We start from the raw sequence: 21,298 nt of genomic DNA, 5'->3' as shown, positions 1-21,298 counted from the left end.
AGGCTCTATTAGGTGCAGCAGGTAGGAACTCGTAGCCCATGGCTGGAAGACTTGAAGGCCTGACCCAGAAGGCCTCTGCTGAGTCTGTCAATGGTACCAGTTCCTATGTGTGGGCTTCCTCAACTCCCCACTGGGGCTCTCCTCTGCCATCTGGGCTACATTTGGGGCAACTCCCAGACAGAGGTTGGTGCTGCCAGTTTGTCTGCCCTCTGGGCAGGGCCATAAGGCCTGGTGGGTGAGGTCTGTCCTTGAGGCCTCTCTGTAGCATCCTTCTTCTCCAGACAGGCATAGGATGGGACCATTAGCCTGTCACTGGAGCTAGATTTCACCCTGTGTCTCCCATCTTATTGCACTGGGAGTGGATTTCACGTTTCATCTTCAGAAAGTCTCCTAGCTCTGGCCTTGCAGAGGCCTTACTGTATTTCGAAACCCCTCTCCGTCTGAGGCTGCAAACCCTTACCCACTGGCAGGTCTGGGCAAATCTAAGAAGGAATTTCTACCTTAAGTTTCTCACGGTCTCTGGGGTCATCAGATAATGCCAGGACTCTGTCTTCCCAACTTTCTTGGCCCTCTGCCCTGAGAGTCTCCAGGCGGGCTCTGCACCCCTGCCTTCCTGGCCCTGAGCTCCCTGTCATGTGGACACCTGCCCTAGGCATGGGCTCTCAGCTCTCAGGCAGTTCAGCTCCCTGAGCAGAGAGGAGACTGTCCAGGCACAGAGGACACAGTGCCCTCTCTGCTTTATCCTTTACCCAGAGCCAGGATACAGAGAGGGAGGCACTCCCTCCCATGAGACATCTCCCCCCTGCTCTCCACCAAAGCAGGGACCAAAGCTCACAGTCTCAGGTGTTCTCTCCCCTGAAAAATCCCACCTTCCCATTCATCACTTCCAGACACACAAAGGTCTCAAGACCTGAGGAGGATGTCTGCAAAGACTTTAAAGAACCAAGAGAGGAGAAAAGACGCGCTTTGATAAGACTAAACCAGTAGCAGGCCTACCCCTGCTCTCCTAGCTCAGATAGCCCAGAGCCATGCAAAGAACATCTCTGATTGGCCTGACCACCCTCCTCAAGCCCAGGAGGGGGCAAGAAGCCAAGGCCAACCATCCTGCCACCACTCTCTGTGTTCTTGGAATCAAACAGCAGGTTGGGAAAGAAATGGGACATGCAGAAGTCACGCTATTGCTTTCATTGGATGGGCGCCAGAGAGACTGGAACCCACCTGGGCAGAGATGGCCTTCTGCTGTCCCACCAATCTTTTGAGGAAACAGGGCTAGTGCCTTTGCCTTTGGAAAAGCAAAGACTCAAGAGTTCCTGGGGGGCTTCTGGCTTGTGACATGGGAGGGGCTGCCTGGCGCTCGCTCACTCACTCACCGACTTCCTGTTCCCTTTTTGCCTCCAGTTTCTTCCCTCTTTCCTCATTTTTTTGTCCATTCAGTGACTCCTCTGTGTACTCCTCAGGGAGCTGAGGGTGCTTAAGGGCTTGGTCCCTGGGGTTCCTAGCGGGGAGATGAGCACCACCAGGCTGAGCAGGACAGGGCAATATGCTAACTGCGAAAGAGGGCTCCTGTGGGTACTGACGAGGGACAGGAGGGACATGGAGATTGTCCAAGGCAGGGAGCAGGGGAGGGGGCCCAGCTCTTCCCAGAGGAAGCAACTGAATTGTAAGGGATGAGAAAGCACTCGTTAATGACAACTAAATGTAATATGAGATCCTAAAACACAACAAGAAAGGATATTAGGAGGAAACCAAGAAAATCAAATGAAGTCTAGATTTTAGTTGAAAACAAAAAAGACACTATGAGTTAGATAAGGAAGGGTACAAAGGGGCGTCAGGCAGGGTGGCCATGGGGAACAGCATCTGGTGAGCAGCGGGAGAGACAGGGAAGATGGCGCAGAGCCGAGGGAAGCAGCAGCACCCCGCGAGCAGCCTCTCCAGCAAGGAGGAAGCCTGCCCTGTGTAAGTCAGGGGTTTCTAGTAAAGTGCTAGTACAGAAACCCAAAACCTCAGAGGTGGGAATGGGGCTGCTCTGGTGAATCGGGGTCCTGCTTTCTTGAGGGTTCCCTGTTGTCACTCCCTCTGTCCCCAAAGGTACTTTCATAAGCTTCCTAAGAGCTCCCTCCAGCATGGTTTGAAAATGGCTGCCGGACCATCAGAGAGTTTGGCGCAGAGAAGTAACACGGGCACATGTGTGTCTTAAGCGATGTCCTCTCACGGCAGCAGGAGAAACTTTGAAGCCTGAGCTACAGCAGGGACAGTGGAGATAGAAATAAGAAGGTATCGTGAGCGCTCTGAGGCAGTAAAATCAATAGAAGGAAACTAGATGGATATGAGAAAGGGGAAGAATTGGTGCTGCTCCTTGGGACTCCACCCAGGAGAGGCCCCAGGGAAGTGGGAATGACAAGGAGCAGCAGGTTTGGCCAGAAATTAATACAAGAAGCCAGAGGAACACCTACAATTAAAAGAAGCCAGAGGAGGTGTCCTGCAGGCAGTGGCCTGTGTAAGCCTGGAGCTTAGAGGAAAGCTAGGCTGGTAAACCTACTCAGAGACATCAGAGTCTAGGTCCTTCTTAAAGGGACTGTGTCTTGGGGGAGACCGGAGAGGTTATGTTGGATCTTAAATGCCAGGCCAAGGCAGAAGGACTTTGTTCTGTTGGCAGCAGGGAGCCATGAAAGGTTTAGGAGCCAGTGAGAGAACTGTCTAATCAAAGGGGACTAGGTTCCTAGCCCATGGCCCAGGCTACTGCTGAGGGAGCCCATCGGGGTAGCCCAGCCCTGTTCAAGCCCCACCGTGAAGCCTCAACCAGCAACACTCTGTGGGGTGTGTGTATGTTCGGTGCTATACTGGGGAAGGGAGCAGGCAAGGACAGATGAGCAGAGACTGGGGGCAAGCAGGTCTGCCCCAATCAGATAAGGCAGAAGAGAAGGAATCAATGAAGCAGGCTCCATCTGCTCCTTACCGCCTACTTCCTGGGCATTCATTCATTCCTTCTCTGAAACCCACTTACCACCTCCCCACCCCCTTTTATTCCTTCCCTTCCACCTCCACCCCTGGAGCTCCTGTGTGACTTGTACACACACACACATACCCGCTCACTTGCAAAAACACGCAGCAACCCCCATTGGGCATCAGGCTGCTAAGTGGGGTGTGAACTACAATTTCCATGCTTGCCCTTGGCTGCTCATTAAACACTTCCCTTTGTAGCTCCCTAGCGCCTCTTACAGCCTGGCCTTTGACACCCCCATCCCCTCCCCCCTTTAAAGAGACTGTCTTTACATAGAAGGAGAAGGGGTCCCAGTGTAAGAGCTGGCTCTGACTTACACCTCAGAGGCTCTGTGGTGTTCTGGGCCCCCCAGTGAAAAAAAGAGCCAGCTGCCTAGACAGGCCCAGGCAGGACTGGGCCCGCCCTTCTGTAGCTCTGATCAGCCAGGCTGGGGGGGTTGGCTGGGGACAGGCCATCTCCTCTCCCCCAGCCACACCCCTCAACAGCCATGGTGGCAGCTGTGGTCACATGCAGTGGCAGTGGGTTCTGTCCTCCCTCACTGGGCCCCTGCTTGTGACAGGGGGAAGGGACAGCGTCCCGGCATGGGAGGTGGGGAAGGAGCTGAAGAGTGGAAAGCTCTGGGCACCCAGCCCCACCCCAGCTCTCTGGGACAGGACTTGGCCAGGCCTCCACATCTGGCAACAGAAACTTGAGCCTCAAGCGTGTCATCTTCAGAAGACAACAGCTCTGTCTCCAAAACACTTTCCCATATGTTTGCCTCCAGCCGGGAGAAGATGGGTGGGGCACGATTATTAACCCCAAGCAGCAGATGGAGAAAGGCAGCCCAAAGCTGAGATTTGGGAGCAAGCTTCTGGGAGCAGGAGCTGGTGGTGAAGTGAAGGCGGAAGCCAGAGAGAATGCCTAGGAGAAAGGCCAACCTGGAAGAAGAGGGCACCCCTGAAGCAAGCAGGGGAAAGCCCCTGCAGAACCTCAGCCCTCCCAAGTCCTGGGGTGAGGGGAATAAGGAGGATATTCGCTGACATTTACTGAACCTTTACCAGTTGCAGTGTTCCCACATCAGGGCCTCCTGTTCAGTGTCTCCTTTAACACTTACAATACACCTGTGCTACTACAGTTCCTGTTTTACAAGTGAGGAAACTGGTTGATGGACCCTGTTCTTTCCAGGCCTGTCCATGAGGAGGATGAGCCCAGAGACGCCACCTTCCCTCTGCAACTGGCTCCTGGAACCCAACCCAGGGAGGAATTTGGCACCTCCACTGCCAAACCCGTGGATTAGGGCGGTGCCCCAAGTTGGCACAGTTACCCCAGGATGGTCAGGGAGAGAGGGGTGAGAGAGACAGAGATGGGTGGAAGGAGATAGGGAGGGCCAACCGTGGGACTCTGGGACATGGGCTCCCAGAACCTGCTTCTGAAGCTCCCATGGATTCTCGAGGGAGCCCTGCTCAGCTCCCAGCCCTAAGTCAAAGTCCTGGTAGGGTCCCGCAGCTCACAGGTTGGGACGTTTCAGGTCAAGTGGCAGAAGGATGACATGGACAACAACCTCAACTTCTTCTCTGTGTCATCTGACGGCAGGATTGTGTCTTGGACCCTCTTGAAGGTGCCTGTTTCCCAGAAAGGGTCAGAAAGGGTGGAGAAGGGGAGGGGGGGGATCGCAATGGGTTGCCTTCTGCCTGGTGGCCACAGCCCCACCCACGGACCCTCCCCTATCCCTTTTGACGGCAGAGCGAGCTGGTTCACACGGATGTCATCAAGCTGAAGGCGGAGGGCAACACCACAGATGGCCTCAACGGGTTGCAGCTACACACAGTAGGTAGGAACCCCAGCCCACTCACATCCAGGCCTGACCACTCAGGCCCCACGAGGGTCAGAGATGATGGCTCTCCCCTTAGAGCAACCACTCCCTCCCCCACTGGAGCCTGGCCCTGTCCTCCTTGTCCCAGGGCTCTGCTGTTTGCAGACCCTCCAGATTTGTGCAGATCCCATCCCTGTTTGCAGACCCTTGTTTCTGTTTATGCAGATCAGGTGCTGTGATGCAGATCCATTCCTGTTTATGCAGATCAGGCCCCTATTTACCCAGATCCTGTCCCTGTTTACTCAATTCCTACCCTGTTTATGCAGAGTATATCCCTGTTTGCACAGACCATATCCCTGTTTGCAGACCCTATCCCTGTTTACCCTGACCCTGACCCTTTTAAATCAATCCCTGCCTTGTTTACCCAGGCCCCATTCCTGTCTGCAGAAGCCTTGGCCGTTTGTAGAGTCCCAACTGCCTGGGACAGGCAGCAGGCCTGACGGCCTGTTTCTGTTTGGCTGCCTGGCCCCAGCCCTGCAGGAGCTGGGGCTCAGGCTGTCACTGGGAGCCTCCCTCCCAGAACCTGGCTAAAGCCACTCTACCTCTTCTCCCAAGGCTGTGGCACCGCCTTTGACTTCCACAAAGAGATTGACTACATGTTCCTAGTGGGCACAGAGGAGGGAAAAATCTACAAGGTGAGGCAGTTCTACCCCTTGCAAGCTTCTTCCAGGGCTGCTTAGACCCAAGAACCATGGGACTCGATCCTTCTCAACAGACCCTATTCTGATAGGGTTAGTCAATTCGAGAAAGCTTCTTGGGAGAAGTTAATATAGTCTTGACTTGCTCGGGTGGCAGGAAGATGGGATGACTGCAGAAAAGGGAATGAAAATCTAGACGTTGACTTTAGCCCCCTCTGGGCCTTCCCTCTCTTCCTAGAAGTAGAAGAAGAAGACAGGGGAGTTGGGGGTGGGGGGAGTGGGAACATTCCGAGAAGACTTCCTGGAGGAGATCTGAACTTGAGTGAGCTCTGAAGGCAGGGTAACAGAGAAATTTCTCTCTGAATCCTGGATGTGTTGCAGCCAGTAGGAACTTCATGGCCAGTTTCTGCAAGGTCTCAGTGTTAGTAGGTGAACGTCCTTCTGAACCTCCATCCATCCAGAAATAGCTTGCTGCAAGCTTTTCTTGTGCTCAAAGACTCAGAATGTTAATTACAGGCAGCCTCCCAGGAGCCTCTGAGGCCCAGCAGGAGCTGGTCTGAATGCAAAAGAGGTCCCCAACCCCCTCTACACCCATCCCAATGGCAGCTGTGGGAGAGGCAGGAGGGGCATGTCACTAGTCAGTCACACTGTCTCTTGGAGGGAGAGGGAAGGGCATGCTGGGCGGGCAAGAAACCCAGTGGGAAATCATGAGATTGAGACTTGCTCCTGGCTCTGTACCTACTCTAACCTGGGCAAGGTGAGATGTTTATTACTACTTCAAGGATTTGATCTGTGGGCTGTGAGTGGCCCCAGGGCTCTGGCTGTCAGCCCCTAGGCTTTGGCCTGGACACAGGCTAGGCCACACACCTCCCCTCCCTCTGCCGACCCCCAGCCCCAGCCTGGACCTGCTCTGCCTGGACTCCTGCTTGGACTGGAATCCTCTGGGGAGACTACAGCACTATCTCTCCCCCTCCAGGAAAACGCCCTAGCCCAGTAAGCCCCTCCTTTCTCTCTGGCCATATTGAGGGCACAGAGAAGAACAGCCAGCAGCTTGGGCCCAGCTCAGCAGTGACAGTGATGTGGGGACAGGAGTCTTAGATTCTGACTCTCAGGACCCCCAGGGGAGTGGTAGCTGCTGACCTCTCTCTCATGCTCCCCCCACCCTCACCGTTGCCCCAGTGCTCTAAGTCCTACTCCAGCAAGTTCCTCGACACCTATGATGCCCACAACATGGCAGTGGACGCTGTGTCCTGGAACCCATACCATGCCAAGGTCTTCATGTCCTGCAGCTCCGACTGGACTGTGAAGATCTGGGACCACACCATCAAGTGAGAGAGACATGCCTTTCCTCACAGCCCACCATGGGCTGGGGCCTGCGGGGCTCTAGCACTGTGAGGCCTCTGCGTGATGAACTGCCCACCCCTCCACCCCTGCAGGACCCCGATGTTCATCTACGACCTAAATTCAGCTGTGGGCGATGTGGCCTGGGCGCCGTACTCTTCTACTGTGTTTGCGGCAGTCACCACTGATGGGAAGGTGAGTGTCCCCTTCTAAGCCTCTACTAGAGAAAAGATGACTATCTCAGAGTCTCCCTCCTGGAGAGCCCATGCAGTGCCCTGATCAGGTAGGGGAAGGTGAGACATAAGGACTCTGTATTTTCAGGGAGTAGCCCAGCCAGGGCCCTGTCAAAAGAGGGATCATTCATCCCATGAGGCCTTGCAGAGAGAATGGGGCTGTTCATCCTGAAGGACAGAACCCTCTGGGGGAGAAGATGCCGTGAGGAGCAGTTATCTTCTCTGACGGCCCTGGGGAGGGAGCTACAGGATGGCTGGGGCAAGTCTGATGTAAGGAAAAATTTCTGAACCCGAGTTTATCCGGGATTGAAATAATGTCTAAAAGGTAGCAAGTTCCCCATCCCTGGGAATATGCAAGTAGAGTCTGAGGAAGGAAGATGGGAGGGGTCTGTGCAACACGGAGAATTGGTAAAAACTCAGAAACAAATGTTTTTTAATGAAATTCTTGGATGCAAATCCATTTTTCCTTATGGCCTTTGATATAACCGAAGAGGAAGCCCGTCAGTCACCTATTTACAACCAGATGCTTACTAAGGACCGACTATGGTGCCCAGCGCCAGGGCAGGGCCTGGTGCTTCCAGTTCCTGCAGTTCTAGAGCTCACATTCTTGTGAAGGCAAAGGGACACAAAGCAACCACAAAATTAGCATTAAGTGCTAGGCAGAGATGAACAGAGGAATATGTGTGGACACAGTGTTCATAGCAGCATTATTCATAATAGCCAAGAAACTGAACGACCCAAATGTCCATCAACTGATGAATGGATAAACAAAATATGGTATAGCTAAAACGATCACTATCAAGAATAACAGGGAATGAAGTATCAGGTACATGCTACGGCATTGCTGAACTTGAAAACATGCTAGCATAAGAAGTCGGTCACAGAAGACCACACACTGTGTGATTCCATTTATATCAGTCTAGAATCAGCAAAACTACAGAGACACAGAGTAGATTTGTGGTCGCTTAGAGCTGGGGGTGTGGGAGAACCCAGGAAGTGACTGTTAATTGTACGAGGGTTCTTTTGAGGTGATGAAAATGCTCTAAAACTGACTGTGGTGATGGCTGCATAACTGTGAGTATACCAAAACCGAGAATTGTATACTATAAGTGGGTAAATGTTTTTGTATGTGAATTATATCTCATTAAAGCTATTATATTTTTTAAGAGAGAAAAGGAGCGATGTAAAAAGAAAGGACAGGGCAGCTTCTTAGAGTGTTCAAGGAGAGCTTCTTCAAGAGGTGATATTCAAGCTGAGAGCTTCAAATGACAAGAGCTAGCCAGGTGAAGATGGGGAGGGGCATTCTGGACAGGGAGAAGAGCTAGTGCAAATGCCCTGAGGTGAGAATGAGATTGAAGGGGTTTCATGGACCCAAAGGCAAGTGTGGCTGGATCTAGGAAGCAAAGGGGAGAATGCAGGAAGAGTAGAGAGTGGAGAAATCTGGAGTAAGGAATCTGGATTTTATATATACTGCCAAGGGAAACTACTGGAGCATTTTAGATCATTTAAAGTTAAGTTCTTATGGCTGCATGGAGGCTGGATGGTAAAGGGGCAAGAGTGAAAGCAGAGAAACCCGTCAGGACGCTGCCACAGTTGTCCAGGCAAGAGTTACTAATGGTTTGGACTCAGGAAATGGTAAAAATAAGATGACACATTTGTCGGAGGGCCTTGCATATATTATTAACTGGTATAAAGCCTGGCTCTACCTCTCACTGGCAAGTTACCTTTAAGAGCCTCTATCTCCTCATTTATAACTAGGGATGGTAATAGAACCTTCCTTACAGAATGTCTGTGATGATTACTGGGTGGTACAACTGCATAACATGCTTGCCCAGAGTCTAGTACATAGTAAGTGTTGAGTAAATGGCAGCTGCTATTATTGTTAATTCTGCATAGACTCAAATTCTCTCCCATTCTTCGCTCATTTCCTCAACCACAGGAAAGACATGATCAGAGACAAAAATCCCCTCTCCCACTGCCTCCAGCTCCAGCATGCTATGCTTCTGTTGTGTTTCCCCAGAAAGCCCAAGTGCTGGTTCTTCTGAGGTGTAGGACAGGGGCCCTGTTATCCTTGAGTGTGCTGACACCAATCTCTCCACAGACCCATGTGTTTGACTTGTCTATCAACAAGTATGAGGCCATCTGCAGCCAGCCCGTGGTGGCCAAAAAGAAGAACAAGATCACCCATGTGCAGTTCAATCCTATCCATCCCATCATCATTGTGGGTGATGACCGTGGGCACGTCATTTGCCTCAAGCTCTCACCCAACTTGCGCAAGATGCCAAAGGTACAGGCTTGGGTAGTTTGGGCTGCTGTGAGAAGTCAAGTCTCCAAGATGGTGGGGGTTGAGAGAAAGGGGAGGAGCCAGGGGGTGGCCCCCAGCTTTCTGGCTTGGAAAACCGAGGGTCAGGGTGGTGTCTTTGCCCAAATATGGAGCACGGAAGATGCAGGTTTGTAGAGAGACAAAGAGATCAGTTACCTGTGGAGCTTCCGGTGGAGGCATCCTGGTAAGGAGGCGTCTACATGGGTCCAAAGCCCGGAGAAGCACATAGACATCACTGGCTTATTTGGTGTAGCCCAGGTTAGCCAAGAAGGGGACTGGGGGCTTAGTCACTGCTCCATTGGCTGGGCTTACACAGGGCCTCAGCTCCAGTGGCCCCTGAGCTGGGAGCTGTAGGTCCACAGAGGGAAGAATGTGAAAAGGAAAAGGGGTAACTAGGTCAGCATCTAGGCAGCCTTGTTAGCTCTGGTTCCTTTCTGGGATTTGTACTGATCTGGAGACCCTGCCCAGAGCCCAAGGCCCTGAAAACAGACTATGGAGCCCAGAGCCAGCGCCCCAAAGTCTAGATCTCATCCAAGCCTTCAAATCCAGAGCCCACTCTTACCCATTTGAGTGCTAAGAGAAAATATGGAAGTTGCTTTCTGCCACGTTCTGGGCCAGGATCAGAGCTGGGCCAGGGCTGGGCCAAGTTGCCCGGATGACTATCCCTCTTGGTTGCAGTATGAGGCACTTATTTGCCGTTTGAGGGAAGGGCAGAGCCCTGTCTCTTTCAACCACTGCTACCTGTTCCCCTGTATCCTTACCAAAGCAGGGGTCACTGCCGCAGCCCTCTGGTACCTGCCTGGTCTCTTCCGTACCGTGACCAGGAGAGGAGGTCTGGGAGTTTGGCCGGGCCTGTAATTGTAGCCAGCTGGGGGAGCGGGTGGACTTGGCTATAAATAGTTGGAAGGCTGCTAAGCGCCTGCAGCTGTGGCCTAGAGGCTGTGGTGGGCTGGGGTGGGGTGTGGGGGGGGAGTAATGGGGGGGGTCGGGCATGGTTTGAAGCTCTTTGCTGAGCCCAGCTAGTTGGTTTCAAGGAGGGGGAAGGAGACAGCACAATTTGTGGAACAGATAAAATCTGCTCTTAATTTAGTGAGGAAAAAGACCCAAGTTTGAGCTGGCAGAGCCCGACAGCCCAGGGGGAGGGGCAAGGGTACACCCATCACACCTGGAGTGTGGCAGATCTGGGTGGGGCCTGCCCTGCCCACTCTGACGCAGGGAGGCAAGGATGTCCCACAGTGCCAACTCCTCTCAGAGAAAAGGTCAGCCATAGCTAAGAGAGCTGGGCTCTGTGTATCGGGGACCTCTATCTCTGAAGACCTAAGGCTATGGGTACCTGGGGAGCAGAGGACCTGAGTGGGCAACAGTTGGGGGCCAGTGCTTTGGTGGATTGGAGGTTTCCAGGCAACTGTCATCTGATCTTATCCATAGCCAAGTGATTTGTGCCAAAGGAAGTCATCAGGCATCCCTACTACCCCCTCCTCTTTGGGCTGCCATCTCCCTGCCCTTTCCAGGAGGGTCTAGTCACAGAGACCCAACTTCCTGATCCAGGAAGCTTCCTCTAATTGGTGTCAGAGCACAGCTTGTCAAAGGTCAAAGACTATCTTTCCCTCACTACAGTGTAGATGGGAAACTGAGCTTATACAAAGGCAAGGGCCTTGCCCAAAGTCATAGAGGGAGTTAACGACAAAGCTGGGACTGTAAGCCAGGTCCCACTAACTCCCAGGGGGTTGGGTGAGGCCAAGAAGAGAACAGTGACTTGATTTGGAAGGGAGAATAGTTAAAGGAAAAGGCATCTTTGTCCTCTGCCTGGAGAGTGTAGAGGTGATTTGGGTAGTGGCAAAGGCACTGGGCCACGAGGGGAGAGGGAGACAGATTTTGGAGCAGGTGCAGTGGTAACACCGGGAGGAAATCTGAGCTCTGCATGGTGTCCGCAGTGGGATGGGGCCAGGAAGGGGCCTGCTGGCCATGCACGCTCCTCTCCTCACAGCCCAGGCCAGACCCAGGCTGGGCCCTCAGCAGGCAAGGCTGGAGCAGGTGCCAGTGAGCAGTGGGCACAGGTGGCTGAGAGGGCGGGAGAGGGGGCGGATCTGGAGCAGAGGGAAGGCAGGAAATGGTAGCTGCCGCAGCCTAGCCCATACCCCGCTGCCTGGACAGAAGGGAGAATAGGACTGGTGCTGGTCTGCCGTGGAGCTCTTGGGACCTGTGAATGACACATACCCCGTGTCCCAATACTCTTTTTCTCAGGGCATTAGAGTGCCCTGTAGGCTGGGATGAGGGCTCATAAATTTAGGATCTTCTCTTTTGAGGGACAGCCCTAGCTTGAGACAACTGGAAACACATGGGACATTTCATCTGCCCTCCTGGGTCTCTTGACACCCTCCTCCACCCTGGGTATGTCTGAAACAGCAGGCCTGGCCCCAAATGTCACCCACTCCCAACTGACCTTAAAGTTTTGGTACAAGGTGAGGGTACCTGTGGCTTGGTCCACACTTGTCTCCCTCTGCAAACACATACCTCTTAGCTCCTTGTTAGGACTCAGCCAGGACCCCTCCTGTGGGACGGGAGGTCCCAACCTCAAAAGGTCTTACCTCTCCCCAGAGCTACAGCTCTCCTAGCCTGAAAGGCTACTTCCTCTGAGGTTAGTGGGTAGACACCTTCTGCCACTCCTCCCAGCATCAAGACTGTTGAGCTGAGATTCAGAGCTAGACTGGATGCTTCTCAGAGGTCCCAGGTGGGCCCAGGTCTCCTAACCTCAGTTGGGAGAGGCAGGGATCCAGAATCTAACTGGCCAAGAGAGGGGCGGAACATAGCTGGGGCAGGCTGGGCAGAGGAGGCAGAGCTGGGATCCAGAGAAAGGTGGCCCATCCCTCACCATTCCTCCCACCCACCATGTACTTCCACCCTCCACAGGAAAAGAAGGGACAGGAGGTACAGAAGGGTCCAGCTGTGGAGATCGCAAAATTGGATAAACTGCTGAACCTGGTGAGGGAAGTGAAAACCAAGACCTGAGGGCCTGGCCTCAGTCCCTGTCCCATTTTTCTGAACCTGTTACTTGTAACCCCTGACCCTGCACCCAAGCCCAGCCTTAGTACTCGGTATGTGACCCCACCCCTAACCAGGTCCCAGCATCTACCATCAGCACTCTACATTGGCCCTGATCCCAGCACCTCACCCCAGGACTTGGCCCTCAACCATTATCCTGTCCCACTTTGCACAAATAAACCTGTGTCTGGAAGCTCACCCTACACCTTTAATGTTGCTACCGCAGGGCCCTCAGGAAGAGGAGGAAATCTCAGGGTAGAGCCATAGTTCCATTTATTATCCAGCAAACAGTGGGAGGACCTGAGGAGGGGCCCAGCCTGGACACCCTCCCGTTATTGCCATGGATTCCAGTTTGCTTCCCCAACCTCAAGGGCCTGGAGGCAATTGGCCTAGGGAGAGGTGGTCCCAGTCCCTGGCCCTCAGAATGGAGCACAGTCGAGATGGCCCTGGCCCTAGCACCAACTCAGGAATCCCCACCCCAGGCCTGTCTACCAAGAGCCACCAGAGCTCCTTGTGGAGCCAGACTGGCTCGACTCTGGGCTGCTAGGTCCAGCTCCAGACAGGCTGGACTCTGGGTTCTGGACCCCAGGCTGGCTAGACCCTGGGATTCCGATTCCAGGCTCTGGGTGGGGCAGACTTAGGCCCCAGACTCCAGGTGAGGTGAGGGGCCTTCAGGGCTGCAGCAGGTAGCTGCCTTCATGGCTGGGCTTCTGGGGCGGGGGTGCCTTCTCAGGACAGGGGCCGGGGCTGGAGTTGGGACTGGATTCGGAGAGAGAGTCGATGTCCGCAGAGCGGGAATGGCAGGCCCAGCAGAGAATGACCCAGAGCAGCAACAGCAAGAAGCCTACGAGGCCGTTGCAGACGATGGCAATGAGGGCCCCCTGGGAGATGGCTGCCCCCATGACAGGCAGCACCCTCAGACCAGCACAGACCACGGGGCTGGCTTGATGGCAAGGCCCATGCCGAGGCAGAACTCCAGTACAGCTGGCCTTCCAAAGAGGCTGTCCTGTCCACACTCAGTGAATCCTGGGCAGTGGGTATCCACCTGCAGTCCTGAGCCTGTGGCAGGTAGAGAGCAGAGGAAAGGGTGGTGAGGAGGAAGGGGTAGGGTGAGGCCTAGGAAGAGAGGGGTCTAGAAGAGAGTCCTTTCCCACATCTCTGGCTTCCCCAGCAGAGGAATCTGGGTCCCAACAGGTCTAAGTACCCCACAGAGCCAACGCCCCCATCCTCAGGCCTGGTTCTGGGCACCTGGATGGGGGTGCAGCCACAGTAGGGAAGCTGGAGTGGACATCCTGTATCTCACTCTCCTGAGAACCGGTGCATGGCCTGGCCCTGCCCACCAAGCTTCCAGCTCTCAAAAGCACTGGATGAGTGGATGAGACCCAGGAAGCCCGAGGCCTTAGAGGATGGGGACTGTGACCAGCGCTGGTGTGGCCTGGGCACCTCCCCCTTCTCAGCACTCCAGCCAGCCAGCCCAGGAGACCTCCAGAGGTGCCAGCTCAGACAGAGGGAACTTTGTGGAGGCCCTGGCACGCATGTGTGGGTCTCTGTATCCAAGGCTGTGTACCTAGGTGTGCCTCTCTGTGAGACTGTCTCTCCAGGTCAGTTGTGTGTGTCTGTGTGTTTGGCTCTTAATCTTTCGGTTCCCTTGCCTAGATGTGTGCCTTTGCCTGGCATACCCACCTCTATGTTTGGGCAGCTGGCTTCTAAGTGCCTCTTTCTGTCTGTCTCTACACGTCCCTATCTCTGAGTGTCTGAGTGTCTCTTCTCTCCCCGTCTATCTCTGTGTATCTCTGTATCGGTCTCTGTGTGTATGGGTCTCTTGTGTCTCTTGGTCTCTCTTTTCTGCCCTGCTGTATGTCACTCTGTCCCCGTGGACGTGTGTCTCTCCCCTTCTCCGTGGGGTCTGTCTCTGTAGTTCTGGGAGTCTCGTGTGTCTCTTTGTGTCTCTTTCTCCCCGGCTATGCCTCTATGTCCCCAGGTGGGTCTGGGTCTCTTTACCTCTGTCTCTGGTTCTCGGCCCCCGTGCCCATGGGGGGAGGGCCCCCTTACCTGAGTTGAGCCCGGTGCGCGCCCGCAGGGAGGGTCCGGGGCAGCGGGATGCTGGGCGCCGACTGAGACTCGGGAGCCTGCGGGCGCGGGGCGGGGGAGGGGGGGGCGGGAGGAGGCGGGCAGGGGCGATGTCCCCTCCCCCGGCCCTCCCCCTCGGCCGCGCAGCCTCCGCCGGCCGCTCCCGCCGCCGCGCGACCGGGGCGGCCTCTGCCGCGGGCGGTCTGCGGTGAGCCGGCACCTCCTCCCCCTGGGGCGGTGCCTCCTCCGCGGCCGCGGCTGCTTGCTAGCTCGTTCGGCGGCGTTCGGGCGGCGGCTGCGGCCGGGGCGCGGTGTTCGGCTAGGCTCGGCTGCGCTCGGCTACGTTCGGCTACGTTCGGCTGGGCTCGGCTGGGCTCGGCAGGCAGCAAAAACAGCGGAGGACCTCGCTTCCCGGGAGGCCGGCGGCGGCCCGCGGCCGGTGGGCGGGTGGAGCCATCTCCGCGCCGCTGCCGTCATTCAATTGGCTAGCTGCGCCAGCCTCTCGGGCGATTGGTCGCGCGCTGGGGTGGGACTGGATCGCCCCTGGTGCAGGCGTGGGGCGGGGGCGAGAATAAGAGTGGAGGGGCTACGAGGTCTTGATCCCTCTGGGAGAAAGGGGTGGGAACGAGGCCCACCTACTCGCAGGGATTTCTTGCACCTTCAACACCTGGGAGAGCTGCACTTCCAACATTTGAGAAAGGCCTCTGGACCCTCACGCGTGTGGAGACTGCCCGTCCATATCTGCCTTTGCCCGCCTTATCCAAGGGGAAAGTCCTTGGGTCCCCACATCTAGGAGGAAACTGAACGTCCTCATCTTGGAAGCCCCCCTAGACTTCTGCACAGCTACTGCCCGTGTCCCCACTTTAGAGGGTCTATGGGTGGCTCTATATTCTCTGGCCCCAGGAAGTGTGAGCAGCTCTGCCAACACAAGTACTTTGGGCATATTTATTGAGTTCCTACTTGGTATTGGTTGCGGTTTCGTGCTTTGCTGCGCTGTGGGGGAGCCTAGGATAGAGAGTACCGGGGTATTCCGAGAGATCGGTCCGCCATGGCTGGGACAGGACCAGGATCTCCTAAGAAGAAGATCAGTTTGGGCAGAAGCTGTCAGGTAGGCCTTCCTACCCTATCTCATAGGTCAGTGACTCCTAAGTGTTCTGAACGGGACCCTTTTCTCATCCTACTCTACATAGTCTCCATGGATGCGCACATCTCTGAAACTATGTCATGAAGACCCTCTGTGCTTCCCAAATCCAGCCTTACCTTACTTTATCTCTGGAATTCTAGCCATAGATCCAAATGTCTTCCAGAATCAGGGCGTGTGTTGATTCCTGGTTCTGCCATTTAACTAACTTTGTGGCATTGGGCAAGTTACTCACCCTCTTTTAGCCTCAGCTTCTTCATCTGTAAAGTTGTTTAAGTAAGAGCTATAGTAATAGTAATTAGTAATAGCTATTCAAGGTAGCTACAACCTCTCAAGGTTGTAATTCACCAATTCATTTATACCTAACCCATTGTGTCTCAGCAAATGCCAACTGACACAACCCCAAGGACCATATGGCTAAGGGGTCCCTTCCCTCAGTGCCATGAAATTCACATGAAAGCCCGATAAATCCAAATGCTATCTTGAAAACAAGAAAGGGAAGGGTAAGATAATCTGAAAGACTGAGTCATACTTACAGGCTGTCTAAAATAAAATTTTGGACCCTACTGAGTTTACCAGATGGATTAATTTTAGTTCCCCTGCCCCTGTTACCCAGCAGGGTGGGGGCATTGTGAGCAAGATCAAACCAGTTCTAGGAAAGAGAAGAGACTTACATTGTTGCACATCTGAGTGTAATATGAGTGAATTTGTGACCCAGCTGCAGGAGTTCAGATTTTATCCTGGAAACAGTGGGGAGCCACTGAAGAATTTTGAGCATAAGAGTAAATAGGATCATATCCAGAAATTAGAGGGATGATTTGGGCTGCTGGGTGGAAGGGGAGGGAGATTGAAGGCATGTGAGTAATGACAAAGGACTGAAATGGTGTACGGGAAGAGGACTGGAGAGAACAAGAGAACACTGAGGATATTTGGGAATTATAATTGGCAGAACTTAGACACTTAGACCTACAGGATATGGGGAGTAAGAGGGAGGGAAAAGTCTGGGATAACTTCCAGGTTGGTGACTAGGGATACTGTGATTCCCTTTACTGAGATAGAAAACAGGAGAGAAGGGTGTTTCAGCAGGGGTCTGGGGGGAGAGGTGGAGGATGATGAAATCCATTTTAGATATGCTAGATTTGACAACTCGAGTTGAGATGTCCCATAGACAGTTGGATAAGTATGTCTGAGGTTCAGGCTGAAGACAACATTTCGTGAGTTATCGATAAATGAGTAATAGTCAAATCAGGAAAGTGGGTGAGCAGGTTGCCGTGTGGCTCAGTCAGTTGAGCTTTCAACTCTTGATTTTGTCTCAGTTCATGATCTAGGGTCATGAGATTGAGCCCCACATCAAGCCCCACATAGGGCTCTACGCTGGGTATGGAGCCTGCTTAAGATTCTCTCTCTCCCTCTCACTCTGCCCCATCCCACCACCCCTCTCCCTCTCTTAAAAAACAAAAACATAATCAGATATTGAAACCCAAAGATGGGGACGCTTCAAGAGTAACAGGAACTAATAGACACAAAAGCTATTAGGACTCTATCTCTCATCTCTGTTACTTCCTACCAGGCTCCTTCATTTCCTATCCCTGCCCTGCCCAGCCCCTACCATCCCCACCACGAGACCAGCTTCTAAGGTTTTTCTGATCCACAAGGTAAAAAACATCACTTCAGACAATCACAAAGCTTAAAAATGTTGTCTAGGCATCCAACAAGACACTGGCTTCTCTTTCTTGCTTGCAGTTTGCAAGTTCCTCAGGAAGTGCTCTGATTGGCTCAGCTTAGGTAGATACTTAACTCTGGACCCCATCAACTGTGGCCAAGGGATGGATGAAGCTCAAATTGCCTGACATGGCTCACATGAAAACCCCATGGACATTGCGGTGGGGCAGGGTGGTGGGGGCAGTGGATCCTAAGAGGAGAGAATGCAGAATGGCAGGTGTTCGCTATAGTCCACCCCTTGTTTGCCCAACATACACACACATTATTTTCCTACATTTGTAGGATTCCAAAAATGTCCTCACCTACATATTCCAACCATTTCACTAGACATATGCCAATAAATCCTTTGAACTACCTTTAAATCACTACCCCCTCTGCCCAGAAATAACCCCCAGACTCCTGGTATCTAGAGATGGAAGAAAGAAAGAACAAAATAAAAAGAAGTCACTGTAGAGTGGTCAGTAATCCCGAGCTTCATATATTTTTTGGCCATGAATGACGATGAAAATGGTGGGACTAGGAAATCTCAAGGCATCTGTTTGTTGATTCATTTCTTTGGCTACAGAGTTTCTCAGTAGCCAATCTGGCTGCCCCAGGTTTTGCCCACAAGGATGTGATACCTTATCCAGTGTTCTGAGAGCATCACTGTGGAGGATTTGTCTGTGGAGCATTGTACTGATTAGCACTACACTTTCTGGTGGTGTTTTGGGGATTATCCTGGGATTGAGCAATCACAGATCTCTGCATTTATGAGGATTGGGTGTGGTTTTATTTTCCTCCCAGATAATACAATTCTTCTAAAATCATAATCAGCTGTCAGTTTCATCTGGGGGAGAATTTGTTTTGCTAATAACTTACTCATCCTAAAGCACTCCCCACCTCCCCAAGTTTAAACAACTCTAGGTGTGCCTGGGTGGCTCAGTCAGTTAAGTGTTCACCTTTGGTTCAGGTTATGATCCCAGGGTCCTGGGATCGAGCCCCGCATCCAGCCTGGGGAGCCTGCTTCTCCCTCTCCCTCTGCTGCTCCTCCTGGTTGTACTGCCTCTCTCTCTCTCTCTCTGGCAAATAAATAAGTAAAATCTTTAAAAAAATAAATAAGCAACTCTGAAATCAGAATACAGTCTTACAATTAATGGCATGTAATAGTTTTTTAGCTTCTTTTCTCCTAGTACTGTTGACCCTGCCTTGTACAATGCCGGGGCTAGGGGCACCAACACCTTGCACGGTAAAAAATGTATAACATTTTAAAAAACATTTTTAAGTTTATTTTTTTTTAAGATTTTATTTACTCATTTGACAGAGAGAGATACACCCAGAGAGAGAATGAACAGAGGGCGAAGCAGGCTCCCCACTGAGCCAGGAGACTGACATAGGGCTCGATCCCTGGACCCCGGGATCATGACCTGAGCTGAAGGCAGACTTTAATCATCTGAACTACCCAGGTGCCCCTAGTTTTTTTTTTATGGTAATCTCTACACCCAATGTGGAGCTTGAACTCACGACTCTGAGATCAAGAGTCACGTGCATTTCCCACTGAGCCAGCCAGATGCCTGCCATGTATAACTTTTGACTCCTCCAGAACTTAACTACTGACCAGAAGCCTTCCTGATAAGATAAACAGTTGATTAACACATGTTTTGTACATGTATTAGATAATGTATTCTTATAATAAAGCTAGAGAAATTAAAATGTTACTTAAAAAATCGTAAGAGGAAATACATTTACAGTGCTATAAAAAAAAACAACACACACACACACATATAAGGGGACCCATGCAGATCAAACCCGTGTTGAGGGTCAACTGTAGTTCATAAAATAACTTGCCTCTTGTAATTGATGGAACATGAGATTTACTAAATATAGTAATTTCATCAGAGTTCTTTTTCACAAATAATAGAATCCACCCTGGATAATTAAAGCATAAAAGGTATTTGTCAAAAAGATATTATTTAGCTCAGAAATGTTAGGAGGACTGGGGAAGTGAATTTGAGGCTCAGTTTCTAGGAACAACACTCAAACCATACCACACGACCTGATGAGGAAACCACAGCCATTGCCTCTCCAAATACTAAGCACCAAGAGTTTAATTCGACTGCCAACTTTACAAGCTCTGCAGCACTTCTGCGGTGAGAACTCAATATTGCAACCACTGGGAAACCACCACTGTTGCCACTACCACCCCCCAAAAGTGGACACTTCATACTACCAGTAAGAGCAGAAATTGAAGTCTTTTGTCCAACCTGCTTCCTTCCTGTATGTCAGAATTAGGCAGGTAACAATGGTTACAAACGACACCCAGATCTTACAAAGATGTATTTCTTGCTCGCGCTGCAGTTCGGCATGAGTGAAGTGGGGAGGAGTCTGGTCACTGTGACCACCACTCAGTGATCTAGGCTGATGGAGGTTTCACCATCTTATGATGCCTTCTTTTCTTTCTTTCCTTCCTTCCCCCCTCCTTTCTTTTTTCCTTTGTTCCTTTCTTTTTTAAGGATTTTTTTAAAGTAACCCCTATACCCCATATGTGGGGCTCGAACCTACAACCCCAAGATCAAGAGTCACGTGCTCTACAGACTGAGCCAACCAGGCGCCCCTATGCCACTTTCTTTCTTTCTTTTTTAAGATTTTATTTATTTATTTGACAGAGAGAGATCACAAGTAGGCAGAGAGGGAGGCAGAGTGGGGGGGGCGGGGAAGCAGGCTCCCGCTGAGCAGAGAGCCTGATGTGGGGCTTGATCCCAGGACCCTGGGATCATGACCTGAGCTGAAGGCAGAGGCTTTAACCCACTGAACCCCCCAGGCACCCCCCCCATGCCACTTTCTTGATAGGAACCTTCAGCATCTGTTGTGATAAAGGGAGGAAAAATGTGCAATGGCTCCTGCTCATATTGCATTGATCAAAACAAATCTCATGGCCAAACCTAACATCAAGAGAAAAGAGAAGGGCAACCCTCCTGGTGCTCAGAAGGAAAGGAGAACCAGAAATATTGAACTTTACTGATATTTACCTCACTCATATCATAGCTCACTTCCAGATCAAAGTCTCACACGGGAGCACGTAGCGTATGCCTATAAAGAAGCTGCATAGGATGCTGCAAATTTTAGTTCTGACTTCCGCACAAAGAAGACTGGATTTTAAAATGTGAATTTTTGGGCACCTGGGTGGCTCAGTGGGTTAAGCCGCTGCCTTCGGCTCAGGTCATGATCTCAGGGTCCTGGGATCGAGTCCCGCATCGGGCTTTCTGCTCGGCAGGGAGCCTGCTTCCTCCTCTCTCTTTCTCTCTCTGCCTGCCTCTATGCCTGCTTGTGATCTCTCTCTGTCAAATAAATAAATAAAAATCTTTTTAAAAAAATTTTAAAAATTAAATAATTTTTTTTAAAATGTGAATTTTCCCATATAGGAAAACTAGTTAAAAGGTGAAGGACATGTGTGAATACAACATATTTTTACTACCATAATCAATACTAGAAATTTGTAGAACCATGCTCTCCGAATCCTCTGGTTTGCCACAAAAATGCAAGAGCTGTGCAAGCACTTGGAGTGATTTCTTGTCTTTCTTTTTTTTTTAGATTTTATTTATTTATTTGACAAAGAGAGAGAGATCACAAGCAGGCAGAGAGAGAGGGGGAAACAGGCTCCCTGCCAAGCAGAGACCCCCCGCTGATGTGGGGCTGGATCCCAGGACCCCAAGATCACGACCTGAGCTGAAGGCAGAGGCTCAACCCACTGAGCCACCCAGGATCCCCAGAGTGATTTCTTTTTTAGCGCTATGTTTTTCAGACTGCTAAAAGGGGCACTTTCAACCTCTCTAACTATGCCTTCTCGTGTCATGGGACATCCTAGGCTGGAGTGACAGGACGAGTAGCCTTTCTTCGTCAGCCTGCTCTGGATGACACCCTTCCCTCACCGGCATTCCAGTCAACTCACTTTACTATGA

The 21,298-nt window shown here is 51.9% G+C and overlaps 2 protein-coding genes across 3 annotated transcripts in view; one reads left to right on the top strand and one right to left on the bottom strand.

Annotated features, from left to right (window-relative positions):
* Positions 1 to 12,628, top strand: part of DNAI1 (dynein axonemal intermediate chain 1) — a 58,149-nt gene extending 45,521 nt beyond the window's left edge. Inside the window, exons 14-20 of one of the 2 annotated variants that reach the window (XM_044264298.1) lie at positions 4,509 to 4,598; positions 4,724 to 4,811; positions 5,409 to 5,488; positions 6,671 to 6,819; positions 6,928 to 7,027; positions 9,167 to 9,352; positions 12,299 to 12,628. In XM_044264298.1, coding sequence (XP_044120233.1) covers positions 4,509 to 4,598; positions 4,724 to 4,811; positions 5,409 to 5,488; positions 6,671 to 6,819; positions 6,928 to 7,027; positions 9,167 to 9,352; positions 12,299 to 12,397 — 792 coding nt within the window. In that variant the 3' untranslated portion in view covers positions 12,398 to 12,628. The remainder of the gene's footprint in view (positions 1 to 4,508; positions 4,599 to 4,723; positions 4,812 to 5,408; positions 5,489 to 6,670; positions 6,820 to 6,927; positions 7,028 to 9,166; positions 9,353 to 12,298) is intronic. The other variant, XM_044264299.1, reaches the window with a different exon arrangement.
* A 58-nt stretch (positions 12,629 to 12,686) lies between these two features.
* Positions 12,687 to 14,573, bottom strand: ENHO (energy homeostasis associated). The gene is made up of 2 exons (XM_044264297.1): positions 14,483 to 14,573; positions 12,687 to 13,489 (listed from the first exon to the last, which is right to left on the bottom strand). The coding sequence occupies exon 2, from the start codon at positions 13,330 to 13,332 to the stop codon at positions 13,102 to 13,104; it is 231 nt and encodes a 76-aa protein (XP_044120232.1). The 5' UTR covers positions 13,333 to 13,489; positions 14,483 to 14,573; the 3' UTR covers positions 12,687 to 13,101.
* Positions 14,574 to 21,298: the final 6,725 nt, after the last annotated feature.

The sequence above is a fragment of the Neovison vison genome, chromosome 9, assembly GCF_020171115.1.
Source record: "Neovison vison isolate M4711 chromosome 9, ASM_NN_V1, whole genome shotgun sequence".
Classification (NCBI taxonomy): domain Eukaryota; kingdom Metazoa; phylum Chordata; class Mammalia; order Carnivora; family Mustelidae; genus Neogale; species Neogale vison.
The sequence above is the reverse complement of the archived record's forward strand: the minus strand, read 5'-3'. Positions and strand labels throughout refer to the sequence as shown.

Excerpts from the sequence above, each read along its gene's own strand:
- ENHO (XM_044264297.1), bottom strand. The coding sequence starts at position 13,332 with ATGGGGGCAGCCATCTCCCAGGGGGCCCTCATTGCCATCGTCTGCAAC.